General features: G+C 38.3%; 1 protein-coding gene across 8 annotated transcripts in view; it reads right to left on the reverse strand.

The window, feature by feature from the left end:
- Window positions 1-14238, reverse strand: part of TMCC1 (transmembrane and coiled-coil domain family 1) — a 251510-nt gene that overhangs the window by 24389 nt on the left and 212883 nt on the right. For 7 of the 8 annotated variants that reach the window (XM_042911283.1, XM_042911293.1, XM_042911268.1 and 4 more), the window contains one exon: window positions 532-1466. In XM_042911283.1, the coding sequence (XP_042767217.1) occupies window positions 532-1466 (935 nt within the window). Of the gene's footprint in view, window positions 1-531; window positions 1467-8123; window positions 10625-14238 lie in introns of those variants that run through there. The other variant, XM_042911310.1, reaches the window with a different exon arrangement.

Below are 14238 nucleotides of genomic sequence, written 5' to 3' on the forward strand. Positions count from 1 at the left end.
TGGATATATTTTCAGTCTACTTTCTCCACACCAAATGCTTACATAAGTGCATTTAAGGCCAAATATCTACAGTGTTCATTACATTTTAGGCAGGCTATATCTTAGATTTTTCTTAGATTTCTTAGAGTTCAGAGGGTTGTAGATCTTTTGAATTCAATGTAGTACAATTGTAGGTTGCAATGATTTGTGGTTCTGTGATTATAAATAGGTGAAATGTGTTAGAAAGTGCAGGCTTCATGTGAAAGTCCTAAACTGGAACAGAATACTAGAGAGTTACAGTAATTGTCATGCTCTGACCAAAATGCTTCATTGGTGTATGATCTTAGGAGTCATTTAACTTTGCTGTGTCTCTATTTTGCTCTCATAGGAACTATGTGGATGCCATAGGACATATCTAAAGTGCTCTGGACACTACAAAAAAAAAAAAAAAAAAAAGGACACCCTTCTCAGACCTTTTAAAGCCACTTCCCCATATCCAGAGGGGAACTTGCAAACAGAAATAATTTAGGATTTTAATGCCATATAACTTACCTATATCGTTCCTCCTGTAAGGCCTGCATTATTAATGAATAGTCTCTCTGATAATGTTCCTTGAGGGTCTCAAAGGATTCCTCCAGTCTGGCCTGGGTTTCCCGGATCTCCTGGATCTCATGTAGTAGTGCATCAAATCCTGAGCTCTGCATGTCCAGAGTGTTTGTTTTGGAGCTGGATGCTCCTACAGCAATGCCTCCAGTGGTGCTATTGGCTCCCACTGAGCCTGAAGTGGCACTAGAACAATCTTCCTCACTACCATATTTTGGGCTTGATTGAAAGTTTGAAATCACCCCCAAAGCCTTCCCCCCATCATCCACTTGCCCTTCCTCTAAAGAGTCCTTCAGGTTAGGGATGTTGTCTGCACTGCCAAATTTATTCCGGATTAGTGAAGCAATCTCTCTGGGTTTTGAGACTACGGCCCCTGCTGCTGAATGAGTTGCTTGGGAGAAGCTAGAAAGTCCACCTTTGACACTGTCCACCACACCTTCACTGAAGCCAGTCACCTTTGCTCCCACATCCTTCAGACCCTGGTGCATGTCCCTGAAGACATCCTTCGGCTGCCGGGGAATCCCATTCTGCTCCACCTCTCGGAGTTTCCTGTGGTAGTGCTCAAGCTTCTTTTGTAGCTGGAGGATGGTTTGGGCAGATTTCTGGTTCTTCTTCTCAAAGACCTGCTTGATGCGGGCAGCCTGCTGCTTGTCTGCACTGTTGGCAAGCTTCAAGTACTCAGCAACGTTGTCATCCCGGGCTGTTTGTGCAATCTTGATCTGTTCTGTGAGCTTCAGGATCTTCTGCTGCAGATGAGCAATAGCAGCCTTTGTGCGCTGAGGGTCCGGTGTTCCATCCACAGAGTCTGTGTGGATACTGCCATCAGTGCTGGAGGCCACTGCACTGGAAGTCTGGGCGAGGCTGCTTACTTCCAAACGCTCAATCTAGTGTAAAAATAAGAAGTGGATGTTAGAAGGAGCCCAAGAGGACTACCTCTCCGGAATCAATGGGCCAAATGTATTGAAAATTTACATACTCCCAGATCTCAGCACAGATAGTTGACCAAAGTCCTCCTGTCCTATACAAGCCCCATCTCCCTCTTGGGTACTGTCCTTATACAAGTATACTTTGCTTTACACAAAACAGACATATGAAAAAAGATATGCACAAGATGTAAACTGGGGGTGTCTTCCTTTGTTAGAGAATTTATCACAACATTCAAAGCTCCCCTAGTGGATTTAAAGCATGATTTAATTTACATTCTTCACACATACTTTTGTGAAACAAGGTACATCTGCATTTCAATTTAATTATAGGAAAAGCATTTTAGTATTCAGACATCACTAATTCCAATCCACGCTCTCAGATTATGGTCATCCAAAATGCTGGTGACAACAGGTATTTTACTGGCTAGATATAAAAGTCCTATTTATCACAGTGTCTTTTTATCCAAAGTATGTCAAGGTGATGGAATTATTCTCTCTATTCTGATAGGGACCCTCAATTGGTAGCTGGAAACAGGTGGTGGTAAGAAAGAGAAGTTACTACCGAAAGTGCCAAGGATAAATGTGGTATCCTGTTAGAGTTAATATCCCAGATCACAAGTAACTGTGATAAACTTGGGCAAGAGAAAGTGAATACCCAGGGAGAGGGACAGTGAGAGGTAAGAAATTAATCAAGTCAACAACTAAGTTCAGGTCTTCTGGAGTTCAAACTTTGTGAATTCTATCCAGTAGAAGGTTTTTTATTAGATAAGGGATTCCAAAACACACACAATAACTATCCTTCATATGGGTGAGCAACCACTCAAAGGAGATAAAGAAAAAGGCAAGCTGCTCAGATTTGAAAACTGAAACTATCCAATTTCAAAGCTGTTAGCCAAAGCTGGGAGAGGTCAGGTTTCCCTAACTCAGGATATAAAAACAAAAACAAAACAAAACAAAAAACCTTGGGTGTGGCTTGTAGTACATTAAAGTAGGGCTCATGCAAAAAGTCTTTAGAAATTGCTCTCTACTGAGCAGGAACAGAAATAATAAAAGAACCATTTCAGGGTAATAAAATTCCCAGTATGAGTGTCAAATTACAAATTACCATCTTAGAGGTTAAGATCATAACCCTTTACTTGGTCCCCAGTCCTAATCTGTAACCAGCCAACAATTTGATAGAAAGAACTGTAGGCTACCCTCTTATACCAAATGTTAAATATTCGTGAAATGCTGATAATTAGCTTGTCAGTCTTTGTTTTATCTTGGTTATATCTCCTCAGTTTGCCATGTGAGCAGGAATTATGGTGCTCTAGAACTCTAAAAATATTAGTTCATTACTGGAAAGTTCATTACTGGAAAGTTCATTACTGGAATTAATTTTTACTACTGATATGAATAAAAACTATTTCCTTTTTAGATGAACAAATGAGAAATAATGTGCATTTAAATAAAATCAAAAGATAATTTAAAACTGAAATGAATAGCAAAATGACATTATGTTCCCCTAATAACAAAAATGTCCAGAATAGTTAGGGACTAGCAAATAATTATTTTGTGTAACTTCCTCCATCGGCCCCATTCATTTTTAGGTGCAAGCTAACGAGCAGTGAAAGGGCCAGACGGAAGCAGGAGAAAGGAGAATGAGCCAGAGTCCCAGATAACCACGTTGAAAAAAGTTGAAAATGGAGCTTAGAAACTCTCTCTTCAGTTGCACAGGGTTTCCGATGCATGATTTTCTTTCTGAATGGGATTTCAGATCCCATAACTATAGTACGTAATAGACTCTGATTGTGTACTTATGTTTAATAGCTTAAATCTACCACAGGAAAAGGAAAGCAAATATGAAATACCACTGACCCAAGACTACAAGCTTATGCATTGTCTAGTTTTCTTAGGTTCTTTGTTATCTGAATATCACCTCACATGTAGTCTCTTGTGTAAAGAAGTGCAGGTACAGAAAACAAGTTTAACTATTACTCAGGGAGGATAAATATTGATCATACTGGTGAAAATATGGCTTTGGGAATAAAATCAAGGTTTTATTATATCTCTAAATTTGAAAAAAAAAAAAAAAAACACAGTAACATTTCAATATAATTATTTATAAAATAGATCACAGTTTGGTTGTGATTTTATTTCCCTACACAGTAACTAAAGAGGTAGACCAGACTCTTTAATCTGACTTCTGTCCTGAGCTGTCTGGGGCCACACTCTATCTTTCCAGTATATGACTCCCACTCAGAATCATCAATATGCCTGTAAGAGTGTATCTGACAGAACCCACTGTCCTCAGCCTTCAAAGAAAACTAAGCTGTGGGGACAGCTTCTGCAGGAGGGAAGCATAACAGTTGAAAGTATGAATCACTCAATTACTCAGTAACTCTTCCCAATATTGGCAGGCACTATCCTTAAAAAGGAAGGAGAGAGAAGAGGGAGAAATTGTGACAGGTGGAGAGGGGAAAAAAGAGGGGAGAAGAGAAGAGGAATGGAGAAGGAAAGAAAAAGATAAATTGAACTATAGATTTACAGGACAGGGGCTGTGAGTACTCTCTTAGTATCTTTTGAGCTATGAACAAAAGCCCTCAGAGGTAAGAATACTTAGCTGGGAGTCACAAAGGCACCAACTGAAAAAGTGGTTCTCTTTTTCAAAAGCCTTTGCTGGCATATTAGGTATCCATATATAACAACATAAAATTAGATTCCACCTCATTCCAGACAGACAATTAAAATGCAAATGTGAAAAGCAAATTCTATTTTTTAATTTTTATTTTTTTAATGTTTATTTATTTTGAGAGAGAGTGCATGTGGGAGCATGAGTGGGGGAGGGGCAGAGAGAGAGGGAGAGAAAGAAAATCCCAAACAGGCTCCGCACTGTCAGCACAGAGCCCAACATGGGCTCAATCTCACAAACTCTGAGATAATGACCTGAGCTGAAATCAAGAGTCAGATGCTTAACCAACTGAGCCACCCAGGTGTCTCTAAAAGCAAATTTTAAACCTTTTAGAAGGCGGTATTGGAAAATAGGGAAGGACTTTCTTAAACATACATGAAAAGGCACAAATCAGAAAAACAAAGTTATTTAATTTGGCTACGTTTAGTATAACAGTGAAGCATGGTTTCTGGCATAAAACTGCTTGGGTTCAAATCCAGCTTTGCTACTTACTACTCATGTGACCTGGGGCAAGTTGCTTAACCTCTGCATCCATTTCACCAACTGTAAAATGGGAATAATACTAAGGCCCACTTCAGAAGACTGTTTTGAGAATGAAATGGGTAAATAAACATAAAAGCGCTCAAAAACAGTCCTGGACACAGAGTAAACAGTTACTACTGGCTATTATTTTTCCTATCATTCTAAGTAGTTCTTTTAAAAAATTCAAGTATTAAAAGATTCTAGAATATACTTCCTTTTAAGATCTTTCACATTTCAGGCATGATCATGGAATATATAGAGTCTGAACCATAGGAATAATGTAATTCAAGGTACTACAGTACAAGTAATAGTCATCTTTCTTGACTGTTGGTCTTGTGGCTAGGCAGCTGGCTAGCTCTTGCAAAGCTCACAACAGGCCTATAAAGTAGACAACGTTATTACTAATTTACAAATGAAGTGACTGTGAGGTACTTCTTATTACCTTATCAAGTGGCAAGATTATTTATTCAATAGGGCTTCATGTGACCATAGGCTGAAGGGCTTTCATGAGTGATCATACCTACCAGTGTAGCAAGTCCTGGACACTTATGGCTGGGGACAGTATTAATTTGTACAGAGAAAATCTAGGAGCAAAAACCAGTCCGTTAAATGTATTTTGACTACTTATTGGAAGCTGGGCAAAGTGCTACACAGCTAGAGGTATGGTCAAAGGCTACAATTCATGATCTTACTGTTGCTATAACAAATAGATAAGCTGCTTTGTTTGCACTTTGTTTCTTACTATTAATGCATTTGCCAAGGGCGCCTGGGTTGGTTAAGTGTCGGACTTGATTTTAGCTTAGGTCACGATCTAGCAATTCGTGGGATTGAGCCCTGCATTGGGATCTATGCTGACAGTATGGAGCCTGCTTGAAATTCTCTCTTTCCCTCTCTCTCTCTGCCCCTGCCCTGCTCATGCTGTCTCTCTCTTAAAAATAAACATTAAAAAAAAAAAAAAAAAGAATTCATTTGCTAGGGGGTGCCTGGCTGGCCCATTCAGTAAGCCATGTGACTCTTGATCCCAGGGCTGTGGGTGTGAGCCCATGCTGCGTGTAGAGATTACTTAAAAATAAAATCTTAAAAAAATTAATTTGCCACACTTAAATGATCTTTTAACGGATTTTAGTTAATTGATCCGAAAACAGTTCAAGAGAAAATTTAAACAGTGATGCCTCAAAAGACCAATTAGTCAGGGGCAGAGTAGAGCTATCTTGGGGAGAATATTTGATAAAAGTTTTATAATGGCTTGCAATATTCATTTGCAAATACATTACAGATCTATCTACTTTCTCTGAGTGTATGGAAGTGTCAGAATATGGGAGCACCCAGCTTTGAGAACAATCATGTATGAAGGAACATGGTGGAAAGAGCAAGGAGTAGAAAGACCTAGGTTCACACCTGGCTTTGCCACCTTACTAGCTAGGTGTCTTTGGGCTACCTACTTGTTCTCTTTGAGTCTAAGTTTTCTTATCTATTCAATGGGGTTATCATTCTCTTGTGAGATTATCTGAAAAAATGTTAAATATAATTGAAATCAGATTATGCCTGTCAAACATCGTGAGCATTCAAAAAGTTACCTTTTTCTATTCCTTACCTGGTTCATTACTCAAAGGTACATATTTGTAACTAGAAAAGATTCAGAAATCCCTGACTTGACATCACTGCCTTCAATAAAAGCCAACAGCCCCATCCTGTCTACTTAGTGGAATGAAGTCTTTATAGACTTCACAGACTTTATATCTGTGCTTTATAGAATACTGGCTCTCTTTCAGGAAATTTCTGCACACTACATAATTGACATCATTTCTGAGAAAATTAAGCAGGCATTTTAGAGTAAAAGAAGAAGGGTGGGAAGTGGAGAAGTCTTTGTAATTAATCTGAAAACAAATAGAATCTGGACTATTTTGGTTTTTCTGAAAGTGGATCTTTTCCAAGGCCGATTTCATCGAATGGGTTGTGCAGTGTAGCCTTTGCAAATTGAATACTTAGGCACCCGCAGATGCAGCTCCATTATTCTTCCAAAATTTTTCTCACAGGTATTGGGGCCACGGCTCTGACCCAAAACTGGAGTGTGTGGCTCAATTCAAGTGCACTTATATTTAGTGGGGGCAACAGGATAGAATATTGGATTGTTGAGAGACTACCCCGCGCCCCAAATCCAATATAAACTGTAATCCCTAAAGATTCATAATCTTGGTCTTAAGAACCAGACAGAAATCGATCTTCTAATCAATGATAAACACAAAGATACTCTGGTTCATCATATAAATTTTTCTTTTTCTGCCAGGCAGGTTGTGTTGAGAAGGTACAACAGAGGAAAGAGTCCTGCCTTAGGAGCTATTGAATTCTGTATCATTATCTCCTGGAGGCTTGCCTTTGCCAACACCCCCAACACCTTATCCTTAACAAAAAGAAAAGAAACCTCAAGTCAATTAGCACTTTGTGCAGCAAGTATATATTTATTACGGGAAGACTTTTCACCTATCTCCAGCGTCTCACTGTAGAAATGACATGCCCTTCCCTTCTCACAGTAAGCACAACTCTGTTGAGCAATTCTGACTGACATTTAGTCTGCTGTGCAATGAAGAGGAAATCTCAAGTGGGAGTAGTAGAAAATAAAAATGAACTAAAGTTCCACCAAACCCATAGCCAGCAAGCTTTTTCTCTAAGCGTTCCATTTTTACCTTGGAGCTAAAATCAAGATTCAACTTACAGCCTTAAAAACAGGCCTTTTTACCTGTCACCAAGTTTTTTTTCTCACTTGATAAATAATCCTTGTACACAATGGAGTTTTCCCTGTAAGTTCTAGGGATCACTTTTTCATATTTTTATACAGAACTTTGGTTATATGGAATAGTCCTAGGTTCTACAGAGATGTGTCTAGACTACCACAGAGGGGAATAGTGGAAGCAAGTGAGTAGGGTTCCTGGAACCCTGATTACCACTGCTTTCATCTATGTTATATGGGTATTCTGGGAAAAGTTTGCTTAGAAAAATAATGTTTTATTGCTTAATACTCATGATAATAATCCTGGCCACTTCTAAAGTTGGTATTGTAGTTTAGTTTGTCCCAAACTTCCTTTTTGTGCATTAAGAACCACTTAAGGCCCTATGCGCTTTTTTACAACCAGCACTTTTTAGATCCATTTTCTATAAATAACGAAGTTTTAAAATAACTTCATGGGGAATACCGTGTATGTGACAATGAGTAGAGGACATGCTCACTGAAATGTGAATTCTGGTGGACTTTGCACACTAGTTTTGTGGCTAAGGATCCTACTACGTGCCTCAGCAAATGACAAAAAAAAAAAAAAAAACTGTATCATGGATCACTTAAAAACAATGGAAACTTTACATTTAAATCCACATAATAAATAAATAAATAAATAAATAAATAAATCCACATAGGCTTAGGATCACACCTGTATAATCTGGTTCTTCTGACATGGCATGCTGTTTCACACCTCTGGGCTTCTGGCCATATAGTCGAGGGCATGTTCTTTCCTTTTCTGGCTAACTTCTATTCATCCTTCAAGAACCACTTCAGATGTAACCTCTTCCAGGACATCTTTCCCAACAAACTCCCTCTCCCAGCTGGATTAATGGCTTTCTTCATATTCCCATGTACCTATACATATACTTCTCTCAATGTCCTTATCACATTATGTTGAAATGATCGGGTGGCTTGCTTCTACTGACCTAAGTTCCTGAGGCCAGGAAACAAGTTATATTCATCTTTGTACCCCAAGAAGCTAACACAATTTTTTGTGCAAAAATATCTAGGAAATGTTTAATATAAATGCTCACCAGCACTGCCTTAACGTGCTTCTATCTCTCATATGTCATACAGTGACTAAGCTTATGTTACTACAAATGGAACAAATGCCAGGATTTTTGTAAGAAAAATAGTTTCCAATAGATGATACTCATCCCTCCAAGGCTGCTGAGGAAAAATCAACTGTGTTGAATATCAGTTTAGATTATTAACATCCTATCTGGTCTACCCTGCTCTAACCCAACTGCAAAATATCCATTACAGGATCTAGGATTGCTGCTCAGAATTGCTATGTCACAGGAGCACTGGTTTCCTGGCTTACGTGAAAGGCATCATTGAGGATTAGCACTGCCGGGCCTGATGTTTGGACTTAATAGATTCATATAAGCCTGGTCAGATGATTTATTGTCATTTTAACAAAGCTTTGCAGAATGTTTCCTATGCACAGGGCCTATGTTAGGCATTGGAAGTACCAAAAAAAAACAAAGAAAACACACTTAAGGAGCCTGCAATCCTAGTAGTCAATAGTATGCTCCTTTGTGATGGTTAAATGTTATTTTTGTAAGTACAGGTGCTTTGAGCTTGGAAGGAACCTGAGAGGTCAACCAGTTAAGAAAATTTATTTTACAGGTGAGTAACAGATTGTGAGAGAAAGCTCTCTCCCCGATAACTAAAAGAAAAAATAACATATACTGAAAGTGAGAGGTTCAACTTAACCAGGGGGTTTCAAGTTTCAGTTCATGTATGCCACTGGAAGTATCCAAACAGAGACTTCATGCCTGAATGTTAAAAATGTCACATGAGGATATACTGATTGACATTTGCTATAGATGATCCAAGTTTCCTTCTGAGATTATGATTTATTAAAAAGAAATAGTGATTTGGGCTATGGATTATTCAAAAACTATTCTCACAAGACTTCAGAATGATTAGTCTGAAGCACACAACTCGGCTAAGGCTAAAATTAGTTTCTATTTTCTGAGCATTCACTAGCCAGCAAAAGAAGAAGGTGACACAGAAATGTTTTCACTGCTGAGGATTTAAAAATACATATAAAATCCATGTGCGGATTAGCCAATTTATAAAACTTGCCACCAATGAGTTCCCCATTACAAGGTAATTCCCTACAAATACTTTTATAACAAAAGTTTCCTTAAAACAAAAGATTTCTAAGTCTCAGCTTAATCCTATTTATTTCACTCAATTTTGATAAAATGCTAAAGCAATGGAAGAATGTGGAAAACCCCATAGGGTGTGTGATAACTGGGCTATCACTGAACTTTTCAGGCTTGTTCGGTAGCTTAAAGAATGGAGGCTCTAAGGAGGGGCTGTCCAAACCACACATCCCCAATCCCATTTCAGGGCTTAAATACTCTTCTTTGTCTTAAAATGGTCTTAAATACCATTTATTTGTTGACGAGTTCCAAATGTATGCCTTCAGCCCATACTGTGCTTAAGTCTAGATCCAACTACCTACTTAATATCTCTTCTTGGATGTCTAATGGTCATTTCAAATTTACTATGTACAAAACTGAATTCCTGATATCCCCAAAACCTGCTCTTCCTGCAGTCTTTCCCATCTCAGCCAATGGCTACTTCATTGATCCATATGCTCAGATCCAAAGCCTTGGAGTCAACTTTAAGTCCTCTTTCTCTCACATACTCTATCCAGTTAACAGCAACATTAATAATCATAGTTGCTAATACATATAGTAAAGTATTTACTATATGCCAGGCAAGGTTCTAAATCCTTTGTATGTTCAGTAAATTGTATAGTTCTCACAATGACACCACTATAGTTTAAAGCTAAGAAAACTAAAGCATAAAGCATAAATAATTTAAGTTGTTCAAGATCACAAAGTAAAGAAGGGGAAAAGCCAAATGTTTAAACCCAGACAGTCTGGTTCCAGAGTCTAAGTTGTTACCCCCTATGTATATTACATTTCTCCAGCAAATGTTTTGGGCTTTACTTGCTAAAGAGACATAAAATCTCACCACATCTCACTGAATCTCCACTGCCACCACTCTGGTATAAGCCACAATTAACTCTCACCTGGACTGTTGCAGTAAGTCTCTTAACTATCACTAGATTAATATTTTTATAATCAATAATCTGTACAGCAACTAGAGTGATCCTTTAAAAACATATCAGGTCATGGGACGCCTGGGTGGTTCAGTTGGATACATGTCTAACTCTTGATTTCAGCTCAGGTCATGATCTCATGGTTCATGGAATTGAGCCCCGCATCAGGCTCTGCACTGAAAGACAGTATGGAGCCTGCTTGGGATTTTCTCCCTCTCTCTCTGTCTGCCCCTCCTCTGCTTACACGCGTGCACACATACTCTCTCTCTCTAAAACAAACAAACAAACAAACAAACAAACAAACAAAAAAACCACACATAAAAAAATATGAGGTCACAACAGTCTTTTACACCTAAAACTTTCCAGTGTTCCCTATGTGAGTCAGAGTTAAGGCCAAAGTCCTTACAATGGCCTGAACAACCATGACCTGGCACCTGCAGCACATCCATTACCTCCCTATCTGTATCTCCTACTATTCATCCCTTACTCCACTGCCACCAGCTACAATGGCCTCCTTGCTGTTTCTGGAATGTATCAGGCATGTACCTATTTCAAAGCTTTTCCATTTAGTGTTCCTCCTGCCTGTAATACTTTTCCCCACAAACCTGCACAGCTTATTCCATCATCTCCTTTAAGTCTTTGCTCCACTGTCACCTTAGTAGCATCCCTTAGGTGTCTCTGACATCCTGTATGGATGCTGGTCCTTCCTATCTTGGCCAATTTTTTCACAGGTGATAAGCAATAGCAAGATTTCAGTTTTTCTGATAAAGTACAAATAAAGTAAAATTACATAATGAAAATGACTAGTTCAGGGACTTTGCATATGAATGGAAGACTAGTTCTCCGATGTATCTAGGTATCTGTAGGGTAAAATGTAGGGACAGCCTAGAGAAAATCAGGAGTACATAGATGGAGAAAGGATATCATGGTGCTATGATATTAAGGAAGCAGATTATACAAAAGATTGAGGTTTCCTACCATTTAATTCATTTTGCAACTATTCTTTGTTTTCCTTATGTAAAGCACTGAATAAAGGTGAATCCCTGCTCTCAAGAAACATATAATCTAGTCAGTGAGACATGAAAATGATCAACTAAAATACAGGTCCAATTAAGTAAATGATGTAGTAGATATGAAGGCAAAGTACTTCTTGAGCATAGGAAGGAGTCATGTATTCAGAAGAAGGAAAAGGGAACAGAGGAGGATTCTTGGAGGAGGTAAAAAAAAAAAAAAAAAAATGAGCCTTGAAGGAAGAAGTTAGAAGTTTTTGATATAAAGAGAAGTGATAAAGAAAGGCGTTTCAGGATGACAACGCAGTATGAACAAAGGCCCAGAAGAAGGAAATATAGTAGCTTCTTGAAGATAATTGAGTAGTTTGTGAGGTTATATAAATAGGGCTCTGGCAGGAGATGAGATCCCAAGGTAGGTCTAAATCACTGTTTTGCACTTTATTCCAAAGGTACTTCCAAAGGCTTCTCAATGCTAATAGTAGCAAAATCTCCTTTGGAATCTAGACTTATAGATCCAAAAACCTACTTGACTATATTAAAATATGCATGTCCAAAACCAAACACCACAATTCCTCCTACAAACCTGGTTTTATTATAGTCTTCTCTATCTCTATTTCTCACCTGGTTATAAAACAAGGCCAAGCCAAGGCCAAACTAAACCAAACCAAAGTCCAGGAACCATTCCTGACATCTTCTGCCTTCTACCTATATCCAATTCAACACCAAGTCCTATCTATTTTACTTTCCAAATTTCCATCAAATTATAATACTCTCCCATCTATCTCTACCACCACCACCTTAGGACAAACTCTTGTTATCTCTTTCCTGGGCCACTGACTAATCTACCTAAATTCAATCAGGCTTTCAGTTAAGCTGGAGAATTTTTTTTTTTTTTTTTTAAGTGCTGAGGCGCCTGGCTGATTTAGTCTGTAGAACATGTGACTCTTAATCTTGGGGAAGTGAGTTTGAGCACCACATGACACAGATTTTTTTTTTAAATAAGTTCTAAATCACCAAATGCTTAAATTCTTTTACGTAGCTTACCACGACTTTTTTGGGGGGAGGGGCAGAAAGAGAGGGAGAGAGAGAATCCTAAGCAGGCTCTGCACTATTGGCAGATAGTGGGGCTTGACGCTGGCTTGATCTCTTGAACCAGGAGATCATGACCTCATGAACCAGAAGATCATGACCTGAGCTGAAACCAAGATTCAAATACTTAATTGACTGAGCCATCCAGGCAACACCCACCTGCAGCTGCCAACTCTTAAAAGAACAAGTATCTGAATGTGGTCTATCAAGTCAGTCCTACATGATTTAAGCCCTGGATCTATTTCTCTAGCTTCATCTTACAGCATGCTTCCCCCACTCTAGTCAAACTGGTCTTTTTCAACCCCTGCAACTCATCCTTTCTTCTCACCACAGGGCCTTTACATATAGAATACTGCTTACTTGTCCTTTCTTCAACTCTCAGCCAGGAAGTTTGCTAGATGTTTGGGTATGTACTAATGAACAAAACAAAGCATCTCTGTTTTCTATGAGGCTTAACGTCTGAGTGGATAAGAATGGTAGAGATGAAATAACCAGTAATCAAATAATATAAATTATTGAGAAGTACTACAAAGAAGAAAAAAAAGGGTGCTATGAAAAAAGGAATAATGTAAGGGAGGGAAAACTACTTTAGATGGGGAAGTTATAGAAGAATTCTTTGAACAAGGGCATTTGATCTGAGGTCTCAAAGACAGAAAAGGAAGTTATTACTTTAACCAGGTCATAAATGAGGAAAGGTATTATTACCGTTTCATGTGCCAAGAGAATACAGAATTTGGAATTTTATCATATCAAGGTAAAGAAGCAGTTAAGAAAGCAATTCCAAAAAAGAGAGAGAGAAAAAAAAAGGATTTGTCCTTCACTTCTTAGAATTCACTTGGTTAATAGTTGAGACTATGTTACCAAAAAGTCTTAAGGAAGAAGAGGATGCTGAAGGAAGAAAAGATCAGTAAACAGGAAGGGGGCCACCTGCCCAGTAACCTAATGAAGTATATGGATAATTGTATTTACAAGGCTTATATAACCAATGAGTCAGCAAAAAGTCAGATGTCAATGGATCTCTTCTGTGCCCATTCTAAGCAGCTAGGAAACTTGGCTCTCTCTGCTGGAAAGAAGAGGGGCCCAAGAACAAGATCTCAGGTTAGGCTAATAAAACAATTAACATATCTTCCAGCAATACTTACCTAAGTTAGGATGAGGAAAAGTAAACCTTCAGACTTAGAAAAACCTAAGACATAGGATCCAACTTAAAGTAGATTAGAGCAAAGTGATTCTGGTAGGATTTCATAGATCTAATGCAACTCATTTCTTTAACTTGTCATGAAATGCTTGTTAAAGATTCCAAAATCAAGACCCCCAAATCTGTTTTAAAAAAAAACCTCGATTTTAAAAAGCAAATGTCTTTATCATTCTTGGGGTCCATAAATATTTAAGAGTTACTTTCTACAACTATCTTTTCTCTAATAAGGCTAATATGTATGAATGATAACAGAAAAAGTTTTCATAATGACAGAATTGAGTCTGGCAAAGAAAAACATACAAAATAGAACATAAAGGGATTAAATTATAGTACAGACAACGAGATACGGCACTAACCACCACTTGATATTGAATAGCAACGA

The sequence above is a fragment of the Panthera leo genome, chromosome A2 (assembly GCF_018350215.1).
Source record: "Panthera leo isolate Ple1 chromosome A2, P.leo_Ple1_pat1.1, whole genome shotgun sequence".
NCBI classification, from domain to species: domain Eukaryota; kingdom Metazoa; phylum Chordata; class Mammalia; order Carnivora; family Felidae; genus Panthera; species Panthera leo.